General features: G+C 51.6%; 2 protein-coding genes across 6 annotated transcripts in view; one reads left to right on the forward strand and one right to left on the reverse strand.

Annotated features, from left to right (window-relative positions):
• Nucleotides 1–25,381, reverse strand: rock1 (Rho-associated, coiled-coil containing protein kinase 1). 5 transcript variants are annotated; one of them, XM_084707391.1, is made up of 33 exons: nucleotides 24,499–25,381; nucleotides 19,438–19,519; nucleotides 17,432–17,532; nucleotides 17,166–17,303; nucleotides 16,795–16,970; nucleotides 16,332–16,416; nucleotides 15,977–16,121; nucleotides 15,413–15,551; nucleotides 14,991–15,082; nucleotides 14,098–14,257; nucleotides 13,639–13,708; nucleotides 13,269–13,357; nucleotides 13,024–13,072; nucleotides 12,748–12,883; nucleotides 12,309–12,400; nucleotides 11,608–11,854; nucleotides 10,100–10,206; nucleotides 9,799–9,949; nucleotides 8,701–8,861; nucleotides 8,224–8,408; nucleotides 7,491–7,560; nucleotides 7,259–7,362; nucleotides 6,940–7,105; nucleotides 6,720–6,813; nucleotides 6,539–6,627; nucleotides 6,227–6,418; nucleotides 5,704–5,869; nucleotides 3,414–3,484; nucleotides 3,206–3,294; nucleotides 2,935–3,013; nucleotides 2,581–2,842; nucleotides 2,186–2,393; nucleotides 1–1,497 (listed from the first exon to the last, which is right to left on the reverse strand). In XM_084707391.1, the coding sequence occupies exons 1-33, from the start codon at nucleotides 24,589–24,591 to the stop codon at nucleotides 1,494–1,496; spliced, it is 4,092 nt and encodes a 1,363-aa protein (XP_084563517.1). In that variant the 5' UTR covers nucleotides 24,592–25,381; the 3' UTR covers nucleotides 1–1,493. The 5 variants fall into 5 exon arrangements, 3 of the variants coding, with proteins under 3 accessions (XP_084563517.1, XP_084563516.1, XP_084563518.1); XM_084707390.1 differs by lacking the exon at nucleotides 1–1,497 and adding an exon at nucleotides 1,520–1,952; XR_014767144.1 differs by lacking the exons at nucleotides 1–1,497; nucleotides 2,186–2,393; nucleotides 2,581–2,842 and adding an exon at nucleotides 4,722–4,771.
• Nucleotides 24,492–25,381, forward strand: part of greb1l (GREB1 like retinoic acid receptor coactivator) — a 41,057-nt gene continuing 40,167 nt past the window's right edge. The window contains exon 1 of the mRNA XM_084707385.1: nucleotides 24,492–24,619. The gene's annotated coding sequence lies outside the window, so the exon portion shown is untranslated. The remainder of the gene's footprint in view (nucleotides 24,620–25,381) is intronic.

Below are 25,381 nucleotides of genomic sequence, written 5' to 3' on the forward strand. Positions count from 1 at the left end.
TGATAGATAAAGATATGTTTATTGACACATATCCATCAGTGCGGCCTCCAATGCAGTTAAACATGCAATTCATCCAAGACAACATAGAGTAGATCATAGTTCCAGTGCTTTTTATGCTGAACAAAAATGTAAAAACAATTTTGAATATTGAGGAGGTATTCATGATCCTTGTCTCTAATTATTTACACCAGGGGGGATGCGTGAATGGGACATTTCCATGTAGAACTATATCTATACTAAGAGGAGTTTGTGATACGCATCTTTGCCTTTGTCCAAATACACCATTCAAATATGGGGCAATGGACTCTGGGAACTGTGTGTTGACACCCTATTGATATGTGTCCATAAAGAGGCTATTGATATACTCAAACGACAGAACTTTACTGATAAAACCACAAAGTGGCAGATTTAAAACAAAAAATTGAAGAGTTAAGATTTGTCTTGTTTTGGAGATAAACACAAACAGATATGGCAGTAAAATCGTTATCCAAAAGTTAAGGCACTAGGTGGGCCAAATGCTACACCTGTTGAGTCTTCTACAAATAATTTACAATTCAAACAGTGCAGTTTTACATTTGTTAACTTAATGTTTTCCTTTTGAACCATTTATCTATGAATCAATGTAAGGCAATACATTACAAAAAATAAACATTACACAAAAAAAAAAAATAATAATACAGAAACGATGTACCCAATGAACACATACAAATCAATGAAGTTTTAGGTCTCCTATACGCCATTACAATGGAATTTCCTTATGGCTTGGAGCAATAACAATAATTATAATAAAAATAATAATGCATAGATTTAAATGATGATCTTGCATGCTCCTCACTCGATATTCATCTAATACTCATTTCCCAACGCTCTGCCCCAACCCTGAAAACGGACTTGCAGGCTAATAGAAAGAGAGGCACGAAGGCCCTCAGGAGTCCATCAGGTGAAGGCAGCAGGCAGTTTAGACGGAAACACAGCTGTCCGTGCAAGCCAGAGTGTTCGCAGACAGGTAAGGAAAACATTTGAGTTCTTGCGAGTTGTACCCAGTCACCGCAGAGTAAAGCCAATCCCTGTACTACAGTACCTCCATGTTCATGCAAGAGTCCCAGCGAAACCCCCCATTCCACCATTCCTTTCCCACAACTGATGATATGGAGAATGTACCCATGCCAAAAGTCCCCCCTCGCCCCCAATCAGGTCCATAGTTTGGTTAAGATGACAGCGCCATCTTCTGGAAGAAATGGAAAACTGCAGGTAAGTGTTTTCCTGGTTGAGGGGGGCCGGAGGAGCAGGAAGAGGAGGGGGGAGGAGCAGGCCTCAATGTCCCTGATGCTTTGTGTCAGCTAAGTGTTCCAATTCTCCAGCGCTGATCAGATTGTTTCAATTGACTTTTGAATAAAACAAGCGGTATCCACTTTTTGAAGGGGATAGGAGGATAAGAAAAAAACGAAGAAAAAAAACAACACAGTCCCAACAGAATCCAGTGGTTCAGATGGTTAGCTGGAAGAAAGAGAGAAACAGGTGTCCAGTAAAAGAAGGCAAGACATTTATCAACTGGTTAGTTCCCAGAAGTTAATACAATACTCAGGGGGAAAACTAAACAGATGTGGACACAGCATACTAATGAAGTCGTTGCTCGTCTGCACCACATCTCTCACATGGACCACCTGCTCAAGCAGTGTTGCAAAGAAGCCAGGAGTTAGTCAACGAAACCAACAAGACTCGAGTGTGAATTAGAGAGAGAGAGCCGAATGGAAACAACCACCAAGGAGTCAACCAACCCAGGACACTATTAGACCATTAACACAGTTAATAATAAATAAATCAGGCCGATCAAACGGCAGGATTTAGTCTAATAACGCAAGACTCTCTTCCGAAAATTTGGGGTCTGCAGGAGCATCTGTCAACAAGTGCTGGAGGTTGGGTCTGCTGCCTGGAGGCTGGACTGGGCCCTGCTACAACACAGGAGACAAACAGCAGGTCACACGACTGACGGAGCTGCGCGGCAGTCTGCCCCAGAGCGCACCCGCTCCAGTCATCCCATCAACGTCGTCCCTATGCAAAGCCCAACCCGACAGCAGTTACCAGCCTACAGAGCGTCAATGTGACAGCTGAGGCCAGTAGAGAATGAAGGGGAAACACACACACACACACACACACACACGTGACCACAGGGTGCAAAGTTTACCTTGGCTTGCCCGTAATGCTTTTGGGATTCTTGCGGAAGGACTGATTGGCCGCGGAGCGTGTGGAGATGTTGCGGGGCGAGGCCCTCGTGAAGGTCGAGGGAGGAGTTTTGGGGATCTTCTTGCCCAGGTGGCCGATCCACTTCTTCTGCTCGTCCTGGGTGAGGGCCAGCAGGAGCATGTTCCGGGCAGACGTCACGTCGTAGTTGACTGTGGGGGGAGACAAATGCAACGACGATGAAAACACAAGCTCGCAGAACTCGGTCTCCCTGCTGGGGAGAATGCATTAACATTCTCCCAAAACGTGAGGTCAAAAAAAATAAAAGCACCCCATCGAGAACCCAAAAACACACCTCTCTTCCCATGTGATGGGAGCCTGTGTGTGTGTGTATCGTACCTTTGCAGGGGGCGATGACGTCCTCCTTCCTGTCCAGGTGGTCCTTGTGGCACTTGACGTGGCAGCGGCGGCACTCGAGCGCGGCCGGGGGCTTGAAGACGTGCCAGAGGGGCTTGGAGCACGCCTCGCAGTTGGAGGGGAAGTGGTACAGGGTGGGGATGAACTCGTGGCCCTTGTGAGGCAGGCAGTTGGTCTTGTCGCCCTGGGGGACCGTCTCGAGGTCGGCCTCCTTCCTGCACTCGCCCTCGTTGGCGTAGAGGATCTGAGGAGAGGCCGAGAGTGTGGGGGGGGTGGGAGTGAGAGGGGATTGAAACAACCGCTGGACTGAACCAAAGGGGGGAGGGGGAGTCCTACCTGGAATATCCTGGGGATCTCCTCAGTTTCTGCCCGGTACACGTCTCCCTGGGTGACCGGCCTCACATGGAACAGTTTGCTGTGCGGGACGACAAGCCGTTAGTCCGGCAGAAAGGCAAACCACACGGAGCGCATTTGCCAAATCACCCCACGGCCGTGGAAACGAGACGTCCTCATAGCAGGTGTGAGATGGGCAAATACAACAGACCCCTTTTTGCAAACGACACGTCAGCCAACGCAGCATCAGGTCGTGGACAGCGGGGGCACTTACTCGATATCTAGTACCATGGAAGGGCTGGACTGCTCTTTCTCCAGCTCGTCGTTGTAGAACAGGATCTTCTTGCTGCTCACCACCACATACTAGAGAGACACACGAATGAGGTCACGTGTTCTGGGGGACACAAGGAGCTGGTGACACAGAGGGGCATGGAGGAACAGGACCCGAGCGTGGAGGGGGGAATCCTCTTGTTGGGACATACCTGCTTCTTCCAGCCGTACCGCTTGATATTAGCACGGTTAGGTATGGACAGCCACCCTTCCAGTCTGGATTCTGCGGGTAGAGGAGCCAAGTTCAAAACCCAAGCCAGCGATGAGACACCAACCCAAAAAGGCCATGCAGTGATTAAATCCAAACTCAAGTTGGAGAGCGGAGAACACAAATAAATAAGAGTCAGGTGAGGACAAAAAAATAACACATAACTCGGGTTGTTTCAAAACAACGTTTCTCACTGTCCGGGTTCCACTTAAATGTACGCACGCGATGTACGCTTGTGTGTGAAGGGCATCCCATGCTGGTAATCCACATTCGGCAGGTCTAAATCCCATGCATACAGGGGTGTTACGGGATGTCATGGGATTGGTCATAAATCAATAAGAAAGGCACAGTCGTGGCGTTTCCCCAGCACGTCAGAGGTTTCAAACTCTATTTTAAGACGGAGGGAGATCAGCGAGTGCACATAGTGTAGGCATGACATCGTTTTGGCTCGGCCAATTGGCTTATCCTTATCATTGAGTATGACGCAGAGCAAATATTCTCTTTGTTGAATTCATCGTGAAGGCTTTGGGCCACAAAGACACTGGCTAGCCTGTGTACCCGTTTGGATTATCGGTGGCATCTATGAAGTGTTACAGACTGTTCAGAAACTCGGCATGCTTTGGGACAACACAAGTTAGGGGAACTGACCGAGGCTTGACGCCCAGGGGGACAGAGTGAGGGAAGTTGTATGGTTCTGAGGGTGATCATGCATCGACACACCAAACAGTCAAAAAAGTGCGCTTTGGAAGCAGACGGGAACTTAGCGGGAGCGTGGTCACGGTTTCCGGACACGTTTTGAAAGGTGCTCAGAGTGATGCGTTAAGTCAGCCAGGGTGGAGTCTAGGTCTGGAACGGTGACCTTTGGTGTCGGAGCCTCAGTTGTGACACGCAAGAATCTCACAGCTAACATCATCATTAGCCTCCCATGCCCTGCACTTTAGAGTCAAATGTTGAGGAAGAGTTGAGTAAAGTCCTAAATACATTAACGGTTGGAAATTGAAACTCTTATATGGATTTAGTGGATTTCGTGTTTTTTTGTTGCTGTGTTCAGTCATTGGAAGATTGGTCCCCATCCAGCAAAAAATACCTATTTTCTTGTCACTCAGAATAGCTTCTTTCAAAAGTGTTAAACAAAAAGGTACTTTTCTCACCCTAAAGGCAAAGTGAAACTCAAAATTGGAACACGACAGCAAAGACACACAAGACAGCACAGGCCAGGCACAATGGGAAATCCAGACTGCAGGTTACTCACAGAGGGAAAAGAATAGAAGTTACAAAGATAACGAGAGCAAGGAGAACCAACTGGATATGAGGGAATAAGAGATGAGAGACTTTAAACCACAGACACCAGGATTCAAAATACAGAATAACACCCGACACCAGCAAACATTTAGATCAAAAACATCAAGTCTTTCAACAAGCGCCACACTTACAACCAGAGACAATCAAACAAGGATGCTATTTGTTGAAACAGTCCATGAAACCCTTAAAGGAACAATCTGCACTCCAGATTTACAGTTGCGTGTGCTGGCTGTGGACCTCTGTGCAGGATGGGTGATTTACAGGATGTGAAACTAACCAGAGCCTTTTATGGGTGGCCAGCTACCCCCTTTTCTTTACTACACGGTTCAAATAAACAGACACGAGGCGTTCTCTCTGTGTGGTTCTTCAGGAGGGGCGATTTGGACCTTTCCACCTATTCAGGAAACCTGGTCCCTTCCAACCAGAGGTCCAACGACCCTGCAGGGGAAACTCAGGTCTAAGATCCGGTCTGAAATATCAGTTCACAGTCGTTTGTAGCATCAGGTGTCCCAGAATAGCTTTTTGTGGGTGATTTTGCAACCCCTCATAAGCTAGTCCACATTCTCACATCAGCGTAGAATGTGAATGTTATATTTTTTGGCCAACAGGCCATTCAAGTCAGTGATAGACATTGGCCCCTACGTACACAGCATGACTTAAAACTTTTCCTAACACAGTAATCCGACGAAACCAACCCTCGCTTTTAGCATAGGACATTTAGGTGCATACGCTAATTCAGACATCCAAACTGGCAAAGCCCGACTTTCCCCGTCTGCAGCCAGGCAGGGGGCCTTCCGGGATGGAGATTGTCCACAGAGAGATTGTCCCTCTTTCGGGCCGGCTGTCCGGGAGGGCGGAGGGACGGAGTTGCCAGGGGGCGGGTCTGATCCCAGCCCAGGCCTGGGTGGGTGGGGGGTGGGCGGGGACCTTACCGGCCAGGTTGCTGTCCGTCTCGTCCGTCTGCAGGCTGGTGACGCTGGAGTTCTCCATGCGCAGGTGCAGGTCTTTGAGCTTCTCGCGGAGCTGCTCGATGTCGCTCTCCTTGCTGTCCAGCTGCATCTGCTGCTCGTTGCGGTAAGTGCACTCCTCGGACAGTTGCTGTGGAGGGGAGGGGGGGGGGGAGCAGGGGGGTCAAATGAACCGTCTGAACTGGGCTGAGCTTTCACACATCAATCGTGTTCGCTCTAGAAGAAGGTTGGATGTGAGTCAACATGTCATGTGACTGGTCGACATGTACAGGTGACTTCTGATTGGTGTCCCTGGCCTGGAGAACACTCCACCTCCCCCCTCCACCTCCCTCCCTCCACCTCCCTCCCTCCACCTCCCTCCCTCCCTCCACCCCCCTCCCTCCCTCCACCTCCCTCCCTCCCTCCCTCCACCTCCCTCCCTCCCTCCACCTCCCTCCCTCCCTCCACCTCCCTCCCTCCACCTCCCTCCCTCCACCTCCCTGCTCACCGCCTGCATCTCGCTCAGCTCCTTCTGGTACTTGATGGCCATGTGGTTGAACTTGTCCTTCTCCTGGTTGAGTTCGAGCTGCAGCTTGCGGTTCTCCTTCTCCTTCTTGCGCAGGTCGACCGTGCTACCCTTCTTCTTCTGGTCCAGCTTCATGTCCTTGCGGTTCATGATCTCCGCCAGCTTGTTCACCGCCTGGAGGGGAGAGAGAGCGACACAGCGTGACCGAGCGGCCGCGTTCAGAAGCGTTTCGCCGCGGCGATGGGGGGACGCGAGGATTTGCTCTGCCGAGCGGCAGAGGACCGGAGCCCGCACCTGGATCTTGAGCGTGCGCTCCGTGTTCAGGACCTTCTCGTAGTTGGCCTTGACGGCGTTTGCGATCTCCTCCTTCTGGGCTTCGTACTCTGCGGGGAGGGAGAGGCACGGGGTGAGCACACCAGGAGGCTCTGGAGGAGCGGGGCGGTGTGGTGGGAGGAGGGAGGGAGGGAGACGATACCTTTCTCCTGCGAGTGCAGCCTCTCGGTGAGCTCCGTCTTCTCCTTGCTGAGGTGCTCCACGTCTTTGGTCAGGGTTCGGTTGGACTCCTCGAGCTGGTGGAGGAGGAAGAGACGGCAGGTGAGGAAAAACGCCTACTCTCACTGGCATGGCAGTGACCTGTTCTTGTGTCAGCGCGCCAGGAGGTGCGTGTGTGTGTGCGCGCGCAGCCGGGTACGGACCCGTGCGATGGTGGCGTCCTTCTCGGAGCCCTCCTGCTTGTGGCGGGCTTGGGCCTTCTTGTTCTCCTGGCTGAGCTCAAAGTACTGCTCTTCCTGCAGCGCCCGGGCCAGCTGCTCCGACTCGGCCTTGGTCACCGTCAGGTCCAGCTGGGCCGACAGGGAATCCCTGGGAGGGGGACACACACGCAGCACACACACGTACGCAGGACACACACACGGCATACACACACACACACACAGGTTAGCCCAAGTTGCCACATGGCTACGAGTCGGAAGGGGCCGGTGGCAGTTGCGTGCCGGGTGAAGGTGACGTCGTTACCTTTCGCTGTGCAGATCCTGCACCTTCTTATGAGCATCCTGGACCTGGCGGTTCTTCTCCTCGATCTCCTCCTTCAGCTCCTTCACCTGAGTTTTGTAAAGTGTCTGAGAGGGTGGGGGGGGGTGGGGGGGGGGGGGAGAGGAGGAGACGACCGTTACCCAGGGAAGCTCACTCACACGGGGCTGGTGCACGGGGCGGTGAGGGGGCGGTGGTGGGTCGGGGCTCTACTCACTGAGAAATACTGTTCGGCCTCCAGCTGGTCCTGCAGTTCCCTCATCTGTCCTTCGTTGCCCCTGTATTGCCTGGAAGACACACATCCAAACACGGCGGGTCAAACGCCGAGGGCAGCGGTCATTTTCACAGCGCTGCATTGACCAGCGCGACACGGAGTGAACTGTGCACATTGGAGCGCTGGTCGTGTTTTCGGGTGTGCTGCGTGATGAGGTATATTTGAGGGGGGCTTTCATCCACTGGGCCAGACGGAGATGGTGCTAACTGACGGACCCTGCCACTCCCTGCTGAGTGCACACAGCCACAATGGGGACTAGGAGTGTGTGTATGTGTATGTGTGTGTGTGTGTGTGTGTGTTTGGGAGGGGCTGGCTAAGCCGTAATCCTGTGGTGTAAACATTGCCGGCGAGCAGCTTTGGCCCAGACACCCTCTAAGCTGGAATAATAGGCCTTTTCTGGAATAACAAGCAATTGTAAGGCCATTGACACAGTGACTTCTAAAGACTATTAGCAGATAGGGTTGGAACATTTGTTTTAAAGTGCAGTTTGGCTGCTTGGCGCTTGTGTGTGAAGTTTGTGAGGCGGTCGACAAGAGCTTCTTTTCCCACAGGCTTGACCTGTGGCAGAAGAATGGAATCGGCACAACAGGCTTTGTTCTCGAGACGCCCCCACAGACTCCCAGTGGGGGGGGGGGCGTCACAGACTCCCAGACTCGGTCGGGGGGGCGTTCCCTACTTGGTGAGCTGCGCCAGCTGGAACTCGACGGCGCGCTTGCTCTCCAGCGCCGCGTTGACCTCCTGCTTCAGCTGCTTCTCCGAGCTGCGCAGGCGCTCGGCGTCCTGCAGGCGGCCCTTCAGGTCGCTCTGGGCCTGGAGCCGCTTGCTGGACTCCTGCTCCATCTGCATGCGCAGGGCCTTCACCTGGAGGGGGGGGGGGGGGGGGGGCAGGGGGTCAGGACACGTACACACGGGGATGGCTGGAGCCCGGAAGGTCGGGGCTGTTGGCCTGCAGTCGAGGGGGGTTGAATCCTCCTCTGTGCACCGCTTTATACCTTGTGGCTATTATTAACGTACAATACACTGGAGGAGGAAGCTTGAATCGGCTTGAGATCTGCCGCGTGGCGAAATGGCATGCATTCCAAAAGGCTATTTCCTAACGCCGAGACCAGAGAGGACCAGGGACACTTGTTCGAGCAGGAGGAGGGTCTCTCACCTCGTCCTCCAGCCTCTCCTTCTGCTTCATCAGCTGCTCCATCTTCTGGACCGACTGCTTGAGGTCAAACTCCAGCATGGAGCACTGCTTCTCCACCTCCACCACCCTGCTCTCCGCCCGCACCCGCGCCCCGCTCTCCTCCGACACCTTCTGCTGCACCGCTGCACACACACACACACACACGGGCCGTGAGCCTGGGCCGTCCGTGGACTCGGTGAGAGGTGGTTCAGTGCGTGATAGGGCTGTCAACGAACATTCTAAATTCGAATATATATTCGAATAGTGGTTAAAAAATGCATTTTGAATGTGAAAATGTATATTAGAATGTAAAAATAAATACAAATAAAAAAAAAGTCCAGCGGCTGTGCGTCTGTCTGCTTTGCGGGTGGGAGCGCGCCTCAGTGTCACTGCTGACAGTTGAATTGCGTGGAAAATGGCAGAACGTGCAGAACCCAGCTTGACCGCAGCAGAGAAAGTGATTGTAACCCCCAAAAATCTAAAGAGTGATGTCTGGAAATATTTTGGATTTTGGTCAGTTGATGGTCAACTCGTTGAGCCTACAGTTAAAGTAGTGTGTAAACTATGGAAGCTTGAGTTAGCTTACCATTCAACAACTAGCAACTTGAGGCTACATCTCCATGCGCAGCTCGCTCGGAGCGTTCAATGTCGGTTCTATACTGTAAAACTTTAATGTTGATGATATATTCCAATATATTTGTTTTTTTTAAAGGGAATATTCAAACGTAATTTTTGAGCAATTTTTACAGCCAGAGTGCGTGAACGTGCACGTAGCAGTTGGAATCAGCTTCCAGCGCCTGCTGTTTATGGAGCGTGGGCTAGGCCCCAGCTTCATCTGTACAGGACGCCCGGAGCAAAGTTCCGACGTGCAACGTGGACCAGACGCCTGAATTCCTGCCACTCATCCTGATGCCCTCTGGGTAAGAGTCTGTAGACATGGGCTCTGGGGGAGAGGAGCAGGTGGGGAGGAGAGGGGAAGAAAGGGGAGGAGAGAGGGAGCAGAGGAGAGGAGGAGCATGACAGAAGGCTGGAGCGCGGTCGGGGGGGGGGGGCCGCGCTCCGCCTCGGGGCCAGACGTACCGTGCATGGCGGCTGACTTGGCCTCCTCGATGGACTCGTACTTGTCGGTGAGCTGGGCCTTGGTCACCCTGTGCTCCGTGTGCTCCTGGTCCAGACGCTGCTGCAGGGTCTTCAGCTTGTAGTTCAGGTCGATCTCCAGGCCGTTCTTCTCCTGCGATGACACGACACAGGCCCGCGTGTGACCAGAGAGGCGAGCGCATCGACAGAGAGAGAGCGTACCTGACGAGGGACGGCGTTCTCCTGCTCAGCAGGAGGGCCGCGGGGGGGGGGGCTCATGGCAGTGTGCCGGTGGGTGACGGACCTTCTCCAGGTTGTTGCTCCTCTCCTGGGCCTGCTTGCGCTCCGCCTCCAGCTTGGACAGGATGAGCTTCAGGTTCTTGTTGTCGTCCTGCAGCCCCGACATCCGCGCTGAGCCACACAGGGAGACAGGAACAACACTCTCACAGCAACCAACACAGGGGAACACAGGGGAAGCGGCGACTCGGCTCACTTTGCTGAATCACTGTGGCGGTCCACGGATTATCACCCCCATTGCCATTTAGGACCCCTGACGTCCCAAGTCCTTTTGATCAATAAAGGACCCACCCTTTATAGTCTACACTGTAGACTCTACAGGCATCAGTATGCAGGGTTTCCGCAGGTTTCAGTAAGTCACATTTAAGAACTTTATAAGACATTTTAAGACCATAAAGATTGAAATTTAAGACCTACACGATGCATTACCCAAGAAATATTCAAATCAAAGAAATTCGGAAAAAAATCCTTATATTTCAATGAATTCAGTCACTGAAGAAGCATTAATTTAATTTACAGATAAAGCAATTACATTACCAGCAAACCTTACCCCCAAAATGAAAATGGGCTAAAACAACTACGTTCTGGTGTGTGGCTCCAGCACTTTCACACCCAGAGTCCCCAACTGAATATTTTCGGAGCAAAGTTTGCAGCGAGCGTCGTACCTGGAGTTGGGTACCGCTTGTAACAAACAGCGGAAATTGCTGTGATCTAGCCATGTCTCTTTCCCATTTTCTGAACTTCGACAAACTCGGAGGAGACGTTGACGTATCTCGCGGGCAGGTATTGCATTTATCACAGGATTTGTAGTTTTATCAGCGCATACGTACCAACACCAATATCCCCCAGAAAGAACTACAACACACCGAACCAATGTTCTGAGGGCAGCGTTCTGATGGTTTAGTAGCAAAGACTCGAGCTCCCCTTTGTAGGCTACGTCTCAATACTTTTTTCCTACTTTGTAATAACTTTCTGCGGCCAGCGTTCTGGAAATGAACGAGGGTAAAACCTTTTTTAGGCCTGACTGAATGAAATTGAAGACCTCGGCTGAAAATCTGACGTTTTAAGGCCTTAAATTTGAAGTTCAGAATTTTAGACTTTTTAAGACCCCGCAGAAACCCTGGTATGCTTGTTCTTCTACTGAAATAAACGCGTGTTTGTTAATGGAGTTCATTTATAGCTTCAAGGAAGCCTTGATGAGAGATGGAGGTCTGACAGCTCCATGTGCAGCTCGGGGCACCGGCACTGTCCGGGCACGCCTCAGATCAGTGGGCAGGTGATGGATGGGGATGGTTCAAACTGGGGCTGGGCTTCCAGCAGCTGTTTAATCAGGGCCTCTCGGAGGAGGGACACCGTGGGTCCCAGCTCTTCATGTTAACGAGGCTGGTTCCCCCCCACATCGAGATCCAAGCTAATCCAACGCCAAGATCCAACGTCTTAAAACCCCCCAGAAAAGCCAACCACCCAAATCCAGTTTGAGCTTCTCTTTAGCGTGTGTGGGCGTGGCTGGGCTACCTTGCAGCTCGTGGATCTCCTCGGAGCCCTGGCTGGAGGTCCTCCTCTCAGAGTCCAGCGTGGTCTGCAGCAGCAGCAGCTCCCTCTCCAGCTGGCCTCGCTCCCCCTCCCAGCCCCGGCTCTTCTCCTGCAGCTCCCTGTTCACGCCCTCCAGCTGGCTCATGGACTTGGACAGCTCCGTGTGGCTCTTCCTCAGGCGCGCCGCCGTGTCCGACTCGGCCCGCAGCAGGTCGTTGGCCTCCTCCAGCTGTCAATCAAAGTGTGCGTGCGGGGGGCGGGGACAGGTTCAAGCTGCTGCTTGGGGAGATTCTGTAGACTTGTTGTTTTGACCTAGGATTGGTTCTGTCGTCGGGGCTGTCTAACATGAATGATTCAAATGCCTTGTGTCTCGATGGGATTTGAATCGAACAAATGAAGACATATAAAAGGGTACTCATCACCAAGCATCCATAAATAAATAACTTCACAAAATAATTCATTTTTCAATCTCTCCTATCTGTACGAGCACATCTCCTATTGGACAGAACCCCCCCTTCACCCCTGGGCAGATGACTGTACAGACACAGACCTCCAGATAACCCCCGCTAAACTCTCCTAGACCCATTAGTCTGGACAACCAGCATGGCCCTGATGAAATCTATTTGTAGTTGCTTTTGTTCCCTGTTCTGGCAGTGTGTGTGTGTGTGCGTGCGTGTTCTTACCTGTTTCTGCAGCTGCACAATCTTGTCATTAGAGGCCTGAGAGTTTTGGTTCATTTTCCTCATGTCCTCCATCTGCTCCTTCAGAGTAGACACTGAAGAAAGCCAACAGAGAATTCGGATGACCCCCCCCCGTCTCATCCGACAGCCACGAGCGGGTTCATGCACATGGTGTCCAATCTGCCGTTTCACCCACTGTTGCTACGGCCACAGGTTATTATGTGGAAATCCACTTAGTGCCGTCTCCGGGTACAACCCAATGGGCAGTCTAAGAAGGCCCTGGGCATCCTCCTCTCCCAGCTAACCGGACCATGAAAAGAGGCTCTCGCTCTGGCGTTATCCATTTGGGACCCACAAATATGATCATGCACTTTACAGAACGAGAGAGGGGGGGGGGAGTAGAGAAGGGAGGAAGAGAAGGAGGGGGGTTTTGGTGGTATACCCTCGTTCTCCAGATTGCGTCTCTTCTCGGCCTCCTGGTCGCCCTTCCTTTGGTAGTCGGTGGCCCGGTGCTGGATCATCATCTTGTCCTTCTCCAGCAGGGACACGCTGGCCTCCGCAGCCTTCCGCAGGTTGGCCTGGAGAGCAGGACCACACCGCCCCCCGTCACCGACAGGAAGTCACACTCGGCCATCCTCACTGGTGGCTCGGAACTCGGTGTGTGTGGGCGACGCCGGCGCCCGCGCGGGTGTGTGTGTGTGTGTGTTAAGACACTCACCTCCTCGTCCAGCTCTTTCAGGATTTTGTCGAGCTTTGTGTTCGAGGTCCTGGTGGAGAGAGCACGAGATACGTTTTGAAATACACAGCATGCAAATACATAGCATCGGGTGTTCTGTTTTGTGTTTGGAGAAAAATGCAGATATATGTCAAATGAGTTGTTGACATTATTAACCGTCACTGGTGGAACTATTGGCCGGATGTGGTGCATGGGAGTTTGGTCCCAGACGGTGTTGATGTCCATACCTGCACTTGGCCTCCATCTCGTCCTTCAGCTGCATCTCACTGTTCAGCTGCTCCTCCAGCTGATAGATCCTCTTCTGCAGGTTCTCCAGCTGGACCGACAACAGACAAACACAGCCATGGCCGGCAAGGCACAGAAAGCACATCAATGTCGAGTATATTCCCGTTAGCCTGGGACAGACAATGACGTTATCATATCGCTAAACAAGTTGATTTCAGAGGCACGTTTGTCCCACGACAGGTTATGGAGCCAGTGGGGAGCGTGTGCGGGGAGCAGCAGGGAGCAGCAGGGAGCTGCAGGGAGCAGCAGGGAGCAGCAGGGAGCTGCAGGGAGCAGCAGGGAGCAGCAGGGAGCTGCGTCAGGGGAACTCACATGGCTCTTCTCTTCCTTGGTGGAGCTGCTGCGTTTCTCACTGGTCTTGGTGCTGGAGCTGCGGGTGAACCTGAACACGCACACACACACACACACACAGAGAGCTCTGTCACAACAGCTTGAACACACACGCACCTTCAGACGACACAGGGGGGGGGTCACGGCTCACTAAACGAGCCATGGAAGAGTACAACAGTCTACTGAGGACCGAGGGGTCAGGTAGGGGACTGCTGCTGTCTCACTCTGAAGAACACACACCGGCTCACTGGCTCGGCTGTGTCAGGGTGGAAATGGAAACAGTGGCTGTGGTTTCAGCAGGAGCACAGCTCAATAGCTGACTGACTGGAGCGAGTGAGGCGCCTGGGCAATGTCGAAAGGTGGAGCAGAACCAAGATGGCCGCCGTGCGGATGAGCTCGGCTGACTATGGGGGCCCTGTGCCGGCTGTGCGGCGGACTCACTGGTGGCTGCTGTAATAGGTGAAGCCCACGAAGGGGAGCTGGTTTCCCACAAAGGCCTTTGGTATGGGGAAGGTCTCCTCGTCGCCGCGGTCCTCCTCGATGTCGTCGAAGTTGCTGGTGTCGATGTCGCAGCTCAGCTCGGGCACCACGGGGGCGGCCGCTGCACACAGGAGAGACGAGGGGCTTGAGGGGGAGGGGAGAGAGAGACAGTGGCCCTGTGCGCGGGCCCCAGCTATCCTATCATGTCACTGTGTGAGAAGCCCTGTTTGGGGAGAGGGTTTCCTGGAGAAGAGGGAGGGGGATGTGAACAGTGCCTTGATCATCGACATGCTCAGGTGTGTAAACAACGAGAGGTGAACCCGACCGGCCAATCAGCCGTGGGCTCGGAGCTGGGGCACAGGAGGCATGGTAAAGTGCTGACTCCGAGCTGGGGGAGGACCGAAGATCAACTTGCTCAACAGGGGCCGCAGCTCGACGGACTTAGCCCTGCGCTCCTAATCTGGCCCTGCGCTGGTGGACGAGGTGGAGGCTAACGGTTAACCTGGCTGCACCCCTCCCCTCCCCCCTCGCCTGTCTACGCTCCCTCGGCTGCCCCACACACGGAAACCACCCTGTTCCTCACAGTGGGTCTGTTGGAGAAACAGACGTGACAGATAGGAACTTCACTAATCCCGAGAGGGATTTAAGAACACAGTAATAATAAAAACAAGTAGAAAGCATTGTCCCTTGGTACATTATAATAAACATGTATACAGATACCATTTTTTTTTTTTTTTTTTTTTAAGAACATAATTTGTCATGTCAGTATCAGATTGTCAACGCGGACAAGCGTGGAGAGAAAGCAGAAGGGATCAAAACGTGCGACATGGGCGTGTCCCTCCAGCCATACTCACTCTCCCTGATGTTGTCCCAGGTCCACTGGTCGTTCTTGAAGAAGGGGTGCCTCTTGATCTCGTCCACCCCGTTGCGTCCCAGTCGCACCTCTCTGAGGAGACACAGCGCACAGCCGTCAGGATCCCAGCCTGGGGCTTGGGAAGCCACCCCCATCATCTACATTCAAGGGGAACTGCAGTGCTGTCATGGAAGAACCGCGTCAGCACAGCTGAGTGGCAGTACAGGGGGGCTGGATCTCATCCTTAACCATCGGCGTTGCTTTGGTAGCAACACGGGAAGGCACCTGATGGCATTTTAAAGAACGCCATCTTCATGTGCCGCACCCCGTCAGCAAGTCAATGACAATCACGAGTGAACTCCTTGCTGTTAGGCCAGGAGGGAAAAATGTGAAGGACCAATAAACTGGTGCCCTCGATCTTACCTGTCAGTCAAGAACGCACAGATGAGGTTTTTGGCGTCCTTGGATATGTCGCTGTCGTCGGGGAAGGTCAGCGCGTTTTTGTGGTTCATGATCTTGCTGTACGTCCCCACCAGCGAGTCGGCGTAGAAAGGCGTGTCGCCTGCAGCGGACCCACACAGCCATGGGTTAGGAGAACGGCCACAAATGACGCCTAAACCCCCCCCCCCCCCCCCTCAAAAGAGCCCCAGAACACACGGCCGGGCCTGCCGGAGGGCTGGATCTGTTCCAGGGCTCCTGTCGACGTTTGGGTGGGAAATGACTTTTGATCCTCTACAAAGTGGTCGATATCAGACGAAGGAAAAGCACACCGCCGTGCGGCAACGACGCACGAGCCTTCACAGCTCGGGGGCTGGAGGCCGCCTTTCACGGCGACGGGACACAGGACGACCGGGGGCCCCAGCTCCCATTCGGAGCAGGGCATTTCGTGAAAAAACGGACAAACTCCCAATACCCACACGTGGTTTTTGGGCAGCGCACTCGAATGCGTCGCCTGCACGGGTACAGCGGGGCCCGGTGTGAACTCACCCACGAGCATCTCGTACAGGAAGACTCCCACGGACCACCAGTCGCACTCTCGGCCGTAGTAACCGTCCCCTCCCTGGGATTTGAGTACCTCGGGTGAAATGTAGTCAGGGGTTCCCACGGCCGTGTCACATCGTACCATACCGTCCTGGAGGGGTGGGGGGGGAGACAGCCTTGTGAGCTACAGCATCAAACTCCTACCTAATCGACGAACATCATCATTTCAGACCAGGGAGGAAGATCAGCCCTCTGGTTTTGCATAGGGTTCAACCTGTTGACACAACACGTGGACTGCTCTCCCCCGGGATGACATGTGCGTGTTATCGTGTCAGGGTGGAGGGATGACTGCAGTAGATACCTTGTTCATTTTCATACAGGTTCCAAAGTCAGCCAGCTTCAGGTGGCCTGCTTTGTCCAGCAACATGTTGTCAGGCTTCACGTCCCTAAGAGACAAAGACCACCCCCAGAAAAACAATCAAGCCTCATTTAAACTCATCCCCCCCTGTACACAGGGACAGAGGAAGGAGAGGAGGGAGAGGAGGGAGAGGAAGGAGAGGAAGGAGAGGAAGGAGAGGAGGGAGAGGAGGGAGAGGAAGGAGAGGAGGGAGAGGAAGGAGAGGAGGGAGAGGAGGGAGAGGAAGGAGAGGAGGGAGAGGAAGGAGAGGAAGGAGAGGAAGGAGAGGGAGAGGAAGGAGAGGAAGGAGAGGAAGGAGAGGAAGGAGAGGGAGAGGAAGGAGAGGAAGGAGAGGAAGGAGAGGAGGGAGAGGAGGGAGAGGAAGGAGAGGAGGGAGAGGAAGGAGAGGAGGGAGAGGAGGCCTCACCGGTGGATGAAGCCCATGGCGTGGATCCCATCCAGCGCCAGCACGACCTCGGCCGTGTAGAAGCGGGCCCACTTCTCGGGGACGTCGTACTTGCTCATCAGGGTGACCAGGTCCCCGCCCGGCATGTACTCCATCACCATGTAGAGGTAGCGGTCGTCCTGGAAGGCGTAGAACAGCTGCGGGGCCAGAGAGGAGATGGATGTCAGAGGTCGTCCATACCCAGGACGTGGAGCATGGAGCGTCTGGCCCCTGTGGGGAGGCCCCAGCAGGGGGAGGAGGCAACGCGCCCCCGTGCTCTTCCAGCGTCCCGGGTGTATGGAGCATGTGCGTCGTCAGCAGGTGACCTGGGAGGCCTGGGAGAGGAACCCTACCTGCACGACCCAGGCGCTGTTGGCAAAGGCCATGATGTCCCTCTCCTCCCAGAAGAAAGCCGAGTCGGACCTCTTGATCATCTCAAACTTGCTCAGCAGCTTCATGGCGTACACCTTCCTCGTGGCTTTGTGCCTAACCTGGGGGGGGGGGGGGGGCAGGACGTAGAGAGTTCAAAGGTGGGCATGCGCGCTGTACCTCGCGAAGAAGAAGAAACAAAAAAAAAGATGCGAGTTTGAATGCAAGCAGCCCGGAAAAGAACGCTCACCAACTGGACTTCTCCAAACGCTCCCCTCCCGATGACTTTGACCACCTCATAGTCCTCCGCTTTCATACGCAGGTCTCGGATTTTACTGATGGTGTCCTTATCTGGGGAACACACACACACAGAGAGAGAGACAGAGAGAGACAGAGAGAGACAGAGAGACAGAGAGAGAAAATACATAGCAGAACAACATGTTAGAGCAGCGCACGCTTCCAACCATACAAAAAAGAAGAAGAAAGAAACCCCCAGGCCCAGCTCCCCACTGCAGGAGCCTAATCCCCCAGATCACTGAGCCTGCAGGGGGAGATCCAGGAGTTATGAGAGGAGCAAATAAGGAACAAGCTGGAGACCGGCGCATTATCTAAATCATGGGACACATGAGTGTACATTCCTGGGTATCTCATCAGCGGCAGTACTCCTGTTCCCCTTTAAACAGAACACCTGGCGAGTGCGCGCTTGTTAAGTTGGCTTTTACCAAATAAGGTGTCGGGCGATGACGGCGGCATGGCAGCCGCTGACTCTTCCAGCGTGTGATGGTGGGGGAACAAGGCTGCTGATGAGGAAAGCCCTGCCTGACAGACGGGCCTGCTCAGAGGGGACAAGCTGCTGGGAGGGCAACGTGTTCCTGACTGGAACAACACTGGCCCCTCTGGGGGGAGATAGAGCTCAGCCAAATTTGGTCATAGTTGACAAAGGGAGGGGAGGGGGGATCGTTTTCTATTTACACGGGTCAAAATTGGCACGGGAACGCATGGAGGAAAAAAAGGGGGGGGGGGGGGGGGGGGGGGGGGGGCTAGGCGGGAGCATCCGAGTTCAATTGATCTAAAAATACAGGCGAGGGCCTATTTGAATAAGAACATCCAAGTGCGAGCCATTTCCAGCAGGGCCTCGAGGGAATACAATCCACCGCCTCCAAATAGGAATGGTTGTGAGGAAGGGCCAGACCAGGGACATCTCTTGGAAACCTTCAAATCACATTTTCCTCCATGGGGCTCGGGGGGGGCGGGGGGGGGGGGGGCAAAGGGAGGACAGTTAGATGGTGGAGAGGCTGGTTGGTGATGATGCTCACAGGGCTGTGAGCTGAAGTGGCTCTGGACTGTTCTGGAAGGAACCATCAGACTGCATGGACTAGTTTTCAGAGAGAACACTGGGAAGTGCAAAAGGCTTCGGGCAGTGCATGCCACTGGCAACCAGTCCTTCTCACAAGACAGCCAGTCCCATTAACATCCATCGATGCGTTTTCAACACTTGGCTGTCGAACACAAAAGGTACTGTAGCAACACTAATTGAACAAATAGCTCACGACAGTTTCTGCCCCAAGGCGTCACATGCTTGTATTGCCAGTCTCAGGATCTCAGGAGCCCAGCATTTCAAAGAACTCATCGAAAACTTTCAGTCATCCGATGAACTCAGATGATGTTGTAGGCATTGAAAACGTAGTTAATAACTATCAACATTTTAAATGTACTTGCAAGTTACCCCCTCCCTCCCTCCGGCCATTTCATCCACTATAATATGTGTACGTCTATCTAATATAGACATATACATATAGTGTATAGACATATTGTGTATAAAACCAGTATGGTGGTGGGAGGGGGTTTAGGGTATCTCGATTCAACTCTAATTTGTCATAACCTTCACACAACAGGCACACCAACAGCAAACACAGACACCCTTGTTCTTGGAGGTCCTGTATTTCGAGCGTTTCCCAGAATGCCACACCACCACCGCCGCCGCTGCCAGCCGTGGTGACGGAGCAGTACGGGGGCAGGGCCACGGTGTGGGGAGGCCTCCACCATCATGTGGGTCACCAGCCACTCATGAAAGAGCCTTTGTTGGGGGAGTCTGAGCACCAGACACAATGTGTGCCTGCGCCTGGATGGAGGCGCTGACCCAAAAAACAAGCCTCGTCCTAAGAGCCTCCGGTAGCTTCCACGGACGCCCGCCTGCCCGGTCTAGGAGCCGCGGAAGTGACAATCGGGGAGGAGAACCGGGCGTGGGCTACTTACATCTATTCAAGAAGTTGTCGATGCTTTTGTTCTTCCTCAGGGCTGGGAAGTCAAGGTCGTACACCAACGCGTCCAAGCCATCCTACGAGAGAGAGAGAGAGAGAGAGAGAGGGGGGAGAAGAGAGTTAATAGGTGATGTAACTGTCACTGCAGTAGTTTTGTTTCCAGCCTTACTGCACAACCTTCCTGTTCCATGTAGACACCTAAGGCATAAACTCTGCTTCTCTGACTTCTGTGAGAGCTTTTTCCGTCCAGCCATGTGCTTTTAACTTCCCACAGCAAGCCACACCCTTCAAACAGCAACCCACTTATAGTCCTTTATGTGATACTGCCCACGACTCTGGTTTTCAGTTCAATCCCAAACACAATATCAAATCAGAACACGCAAATGGGTAAACAGTACTGAAGAATGCTTGACGAAGGACGGACCCTTTGAGAGTCATTTTGCGTCACTTTCTGCAACAACCACCAGCAGAAATGGGTTTGGTAGACATGCTGCTTGAGCCACGAGTTGTTGGTCATCCCGACAAGCACACATCCCAAATCACCACAAAGTCAACAATGACCCGCTCATGACAGTGACTTAGAAAACAGAGGCTTACAATTGCCCAGTGATGACTGATGGAGCCCCAGTGTGTGGCAGGTTATTAACCTAAACTACCAGAGAACCGGTCCTCTGGCCGGCAAAGCAAACAGGGGGGGGGAAGTTGTTCCCTGCTCCATTCACTTCCGGTCACAAACGTGACATGTCAGGAACAGGTGTAGGTATCAGCCTTGCTGCGGTGGAGTAACAGTAAGGACGCATGCCCAGACCCTACATTACATAGGACCAACCTCCTCCCATCTCTGGAGTGTGTGCTGGTGCAGGAGGGGAGACAGTGTTCTGGGCCTGAACACACCAGCGTCATCGACAACCTCAAAGGAGAACTGACAAAGCGAGACTTCCTCAACTCCACTCTGCCCTCGGTCCAAAAAACCCAACTTGAAAATCCTGTGCGTTCTCTAAACTCAACCTGTGCACGCATGTGATTTTGGCTGATTACTTTTTGCATGTTAAATCAGCTAGCTACCTAGCGTTTTGACAATTCCCCACACCAAAAAAGCAGCCTCTGTTTATAGGAAACATGCATGCGTTTGGCAGTTTATTTCTCCTATTAAACGGGTCAAATCGAAACAACAGCGCCAATGTATTTGAAATACAGTGCGGATGTGAGGAATTGAACTGTCCACAGACCATGAGCTTCAATACAACCACTGGACTGTGCTACATGAATCAATGGGGTCCATTACTAGTGTTGTCATATGTTCTAACACAGGCATATTAATCCCCATTCTTCCACCAATTGTGAGCATAAGGGCCAGTTAGCCTTAGGCCATGCCAGGGCAGAAGTGCCACCAGCAGGATTTAATCTAATCTTCCTTAATCCAGGATGGCTCACAAAAAGAGGGCACATGAACACAAAGAGTTGCTGCGGCACTGCAGAAATGGGCTCCTTCCTCACGGATAGGAGAGAACCGACAGTGAAACACAGTGTCGGGAGTTTATTAGCGTACGTAACTATCCTGCAGAATAATAATATGACCTTGGTGATCAGACTTTACTGAATCTATGACTTGGCTTTGTGACCCAATCCATACTCATTCAATGATTCAAAGCACAGTAGATGTATAGCTGTTAAGAAAAAGGGGGGGGGGGGGGGGGGAACGTTTGTCTGCGTTTAACCACTGACAGATACAGACACATAACAGGCCATCTCTGCACAAATGATGATGACGAATGGTGAATCAGCCGCTCTGACGAGCAGAGGAATCCTCTTAAGTAACTGTGCTGCTCCTCTCGGAGTGCAGAGGGGTCAGGACCACAGTCGTCGTCGCCCCCCCCCCCCCTCGACGAGACGTCGAGTGAGTGAACGCCTCGGGAGAGGGAGGGCAGACGGGAGGTGAAAACTGGGTGGGCAGAAGGAGGGAGAAGGCAGAGCCCTAAGTGAGACTGGAAGAGAGAAGTAGGCTAGTCACAGACAGGAGGGAGAAGTCGGGAGGCTAGCTTCAACAGAAAGAAATGGAAGGGGGAGAATGCGAAGGAAGAGGGAGGAGTTGAAAAAAGAAAGAAAATGAGGCCTTGTTGACCATACAGTTGTAGCTAGGCTTAGCTATGGAAAGAAGAAAAGAAGAAGAAGAAGAAGCAGACTTGGAGTCCTCCAGGACGCTAATCACACAGCTCTGTGCTCAGCAATGCACGTTTGCATAACTTCCTGCCACAGAGAACTCTGGACAGCCACAGTAACATTCCTCAACAGGACTGTACACGTCAGAGAGCTATTTTAAGTATGTGGCCAAACAAGTTCTCCACACAAACATAAGGCCTAAAACAAATGCTATTACAGTGGCTCCTATTCCAGGGTTTTCAGGGCACAATATATGGGCCTAAGTGAACTATGGAAAGCCTGCTAAAAACACAAACAAACATAGATGGACAATAGCAGCGCTTTAAATGTCGGTGAGCTTTCCCATCACAATGCCAGGAATTCTGCCTGTTCAGAGTGGCTCTCAGGAGTCTGCCTGAAGCACAACCCATCACTGATAAGGCCCTCTCGCTGCTAGGAACCACTCTGTGAGAAGATAAGAGGAATGACAGGCCTGGAACACCGTGTCTGATAGGCCACCCCTGAGTGGAGGATGCCAGGCAAATGTCAGAGTCACAACAGTCACGAAAGAGACAAACACCAGTAGGCAAGACCAACAGAAATTCAGGTACCAACAGGACCAGTGAAAGACCGGCATTGTGCTTTTTTTTGTGTTGATGGAAGCGATTACTCACGGGGCAACATGCTGGAAGCTGCTTTATGAGTTAAACGTCCCAATTCAAGGGACTTCAGAAACATGAGTCTTCAGTTCACATCATTTTGGTTTATGGGCAGTCAGAGCACACACCCAGCTACCTCAGAGCAGCCTGCATGGTCTCTGCTCTCCAGACACACAGAATGGCTTTGGGACACACAGGGGACTCCAGGCGAGTCAAAGACAAGAGGTTATTTGATTAGCATGGAATTTTATTAAGCTGTGGGTGGAGTGGCAGGGTGGTGGCGGCAGCGGTGGTGGAGAGGGGCTCCAGCAAAAGGCCTCCATTCATTGATCACAGGAGATTGCAGAGAAGGAGGAGGAGGGGGGGGGGGGGGGGTAGACGAACAACACCCTTGTGTGTGACTGCCTGCAGAAACAGTCCTCACAGCTTTTTACCATTAAAATGCAGAGAGTGTTGCTTTTTAGGTGAGTTAAAGCCGGCAGGGAGATAAAACAACTGCCCTTGCTAGAGGCAGTTTTAGTTGCTTTAATGGCCTGTAGTGTCATTAGAAAGAGATGCAGTAAGGTGGCTATGGGGGTGAGTTTAAGGGAAAAGCACCTCCCCAAGTTAGACACAACTGAATAACTGGTATGTCTCTAGCTGGAGCTAGAAGTCTGTCTCACTATTATTGTCAACCATAACCACACAACTTGAGCATTCCCTTGTCCATTCTGCTTCTAATTGGGGCAAAAAAGCCACTCTGAGGGAATAGTTTCCATATCCGTGCATGTTTAGGCTGGCTATTTCATACCTGCAAAAATAAGGCATTTTCCTAAAACAATAGCAGGAAATTCAGGAAAACACATTTCCATCAGACAGCCGTACAATGGTGCTCTAGGTGGATTCATAATGCATCTACAGGGTCAGGAAGCAGATACCAAGATCCATATATGATATCCTCCCATCCACTTGATCACTAATGTTAAATATCATGTTTTAAGACATATATACACTGATGGCAATGGGGTGAAGCTGCTGACTTATATAGGTCACGTCACACTTCAATTACAATGTGTTTTATTGTTGTTCTTTCGTTGCTGGTGATTTATTAACTCCAACTAGTTAATTGTGACAAGCTGTTTAGGAAATATTTTACTGATTAACACAAATCAAAGTTTTGCATAATTCCTCATGCCCTGGGTCCTTTTGTAGGAAAACAATGAATCTACAAATGAGGAGCCAAAGACAGGCAGATACGGTGTGCTACAGCTCAAACAGCACAGACCCCCCCGGGCCCCTCAGAGCCATCACTGCCTCTGCACTCTTTTAGGACAACACTGTGATAACAAGTTTGGTCAGCGTGTTGGTTTCCCTCTGAGGGATCTTGTGTGGCAGGCCATGCAGACATATCCAATCACGAGGAGTAACTAAGACAGGGCCGGTAGGAGAGAAGCAGGTGAACTGTTGCAGCTGGGACAGCAGGCCGGCAGATCTGACACATCACTGATAGGCCTGTCATTACAATACATGTTAATAGTGGCTGACAGCTACACAAGCCCTGATCCAGTTTGTCAGCTGAAGTTCACATCCTCACTTCCAACCTGGCTTGGAAACACAATTGGTGACAGGTTTTTAATACTACAGGTATTTCACATACCACTTCCTGTTCTGCTTCTTCAGATATACTATTTTAGCAATCAAGATCATATTTGCCCTTAGCTTAAGCATCTATCCTCAAAGGACATTAACTGATTTATTCACAAGCCTTGTCACATTATTTAGACAACAAAAAATCAACAGTCAGTCAACACAAAGCAAGCTGGCTTTAAAAACAGCAAAACATTCAATTGTCTAGAATAGAACTGCCACTACAAGATATTTGAATCAAATGTATAGCAGAACGAATGTCAATTCATTGCTGGAAGTCTTGAACCTGATATGGAAAGCTGGAGATCTTGATAAAGCCACACAGATGAATTGTTGGTTATTAGACCATCTGGCAAGGGAACTTGCAACAGATCTAGCAACGTGGATCAATAAGCAGTAGCTAGGTTGGCTAAAGAGATAATTAATAACTAGTTGCCTATAACCTATGCTTTTAGCAAACGAAATAACGTCCTCGCGCCCACACTATAGTAGCGTCGCGAGGCAATTAGCCTGCCTGCTTGCTAGCCAGACGATTCTTGACGAATGTGACTGACTCTGGGCAATGTGGTAGCTAGCTGTCTGAGTTGTCCAAGTAACATTTGCTAGCTACAAACACTAGCTAAAGTACTTACCAAAAGGCAATCCGTGTTTATTTCTGATTTCGGATCTTTCAGCATGGCATCGATTTTTTCAAACCGAGCCTCCAAACTCTCGCCGGCTGACATTTTCGCAGTCAAGTCGATATCCACGATGGTGAGATAATCAAGAAAATAGTTGGCAATCCAGAAGGCTAGCTAGCTAGCTTAGCTAGCAACCTGAAGCTACGCTAGCTAGCCAAATGTTCCTTTCTTCCCCGTGAACTTGGTGTGTAAGCTGCACTTCAAAGAAGTGCTGTAGTATCTCTTCTCAAAATTTCGCAAACAAAGAGTTTAAAGCGGCGCTGGAAACACAGAAGCCACATTTTCTGAGAAAAGATGTTTCCCCAGCTTGAGTTTGGACGCGATAACTTTAGCAGCTCGAGCCACCTAGCCAGCCAAGTTAAATGCAGCACAACAGATTAGCTAACTTTACGTTAGTCAGTCTCCACAGGATGCCACAGAAGATGAGTTAAAAATGTTGATACATCCGAACAATAGCAACAGCTTAAATATGCCTTGCAAAGTTGGATATGTGCAAGGTTACTCCAGGCCCATATCTATATCAGTGCCAGGCCCTTGAAAGAAAAAAGACAACGAGTCTGACAGCTGCAAAGTAGAAGTGCTGAAAAAAACTTCTCCTTCCAAATTTCGATCAGTTTAAAACACGGTCTTGTTAAAATACTGTATTGCAGTCCTTTCGCTGTGAGCCTCGCATTGTCATTGACCATCGGTTGTAACTGGCGTAAACAAAAATCTTGCAGGCGCTACATTGGCCAACAGCTTTTTGAACGATGCTATTTTTTCGAAAAACAGACGATGCCCGATTTTCTCCCACAGCCCGACCAACATGTCCGCCTTCCTGTTCAAACACCCCGGA

This window comes from Hypomesus nipponensis, chromosome 10 (assembly GCF_054491055.1).
Source record: "Hypomesus nipponensis isolate SF chromosome 10, ASM5449105v1, whole genome shotgun sequence".
Lineage (NCBI taxonomy): Eukaryota > Metazoa > Chordata > Actinopteri > Osmeriformes > Osmeridae > Hypomesus > Hypomesus nipponensis.

Bases quoted from the DNA above. Each gene is read 5' to 3' on its own strand.
- rock1 (XM_084707390.1), bottom strand. From the start codon at position 24,591: ATGTCAGCCGGCGAGAGTTTGGAGGCTCGGTTTGAAAAAATCGATGCC. The intron at 16,971-17,165 runs GTAGGGTTCCTC...CTGGCCCCGCAG, and splicing joins ACAGCGCCTGGGTCGTGCAG to CTGTTCTACGCCTTCCAGGA. The intron at 6,419-6,538 runs GTGCGGGCTCCG...TCTCCCCTCCAG, and splicing joins AGCGCACGCTCAAGATCCAG to GCGGTGAACAAGCTGGCGGA.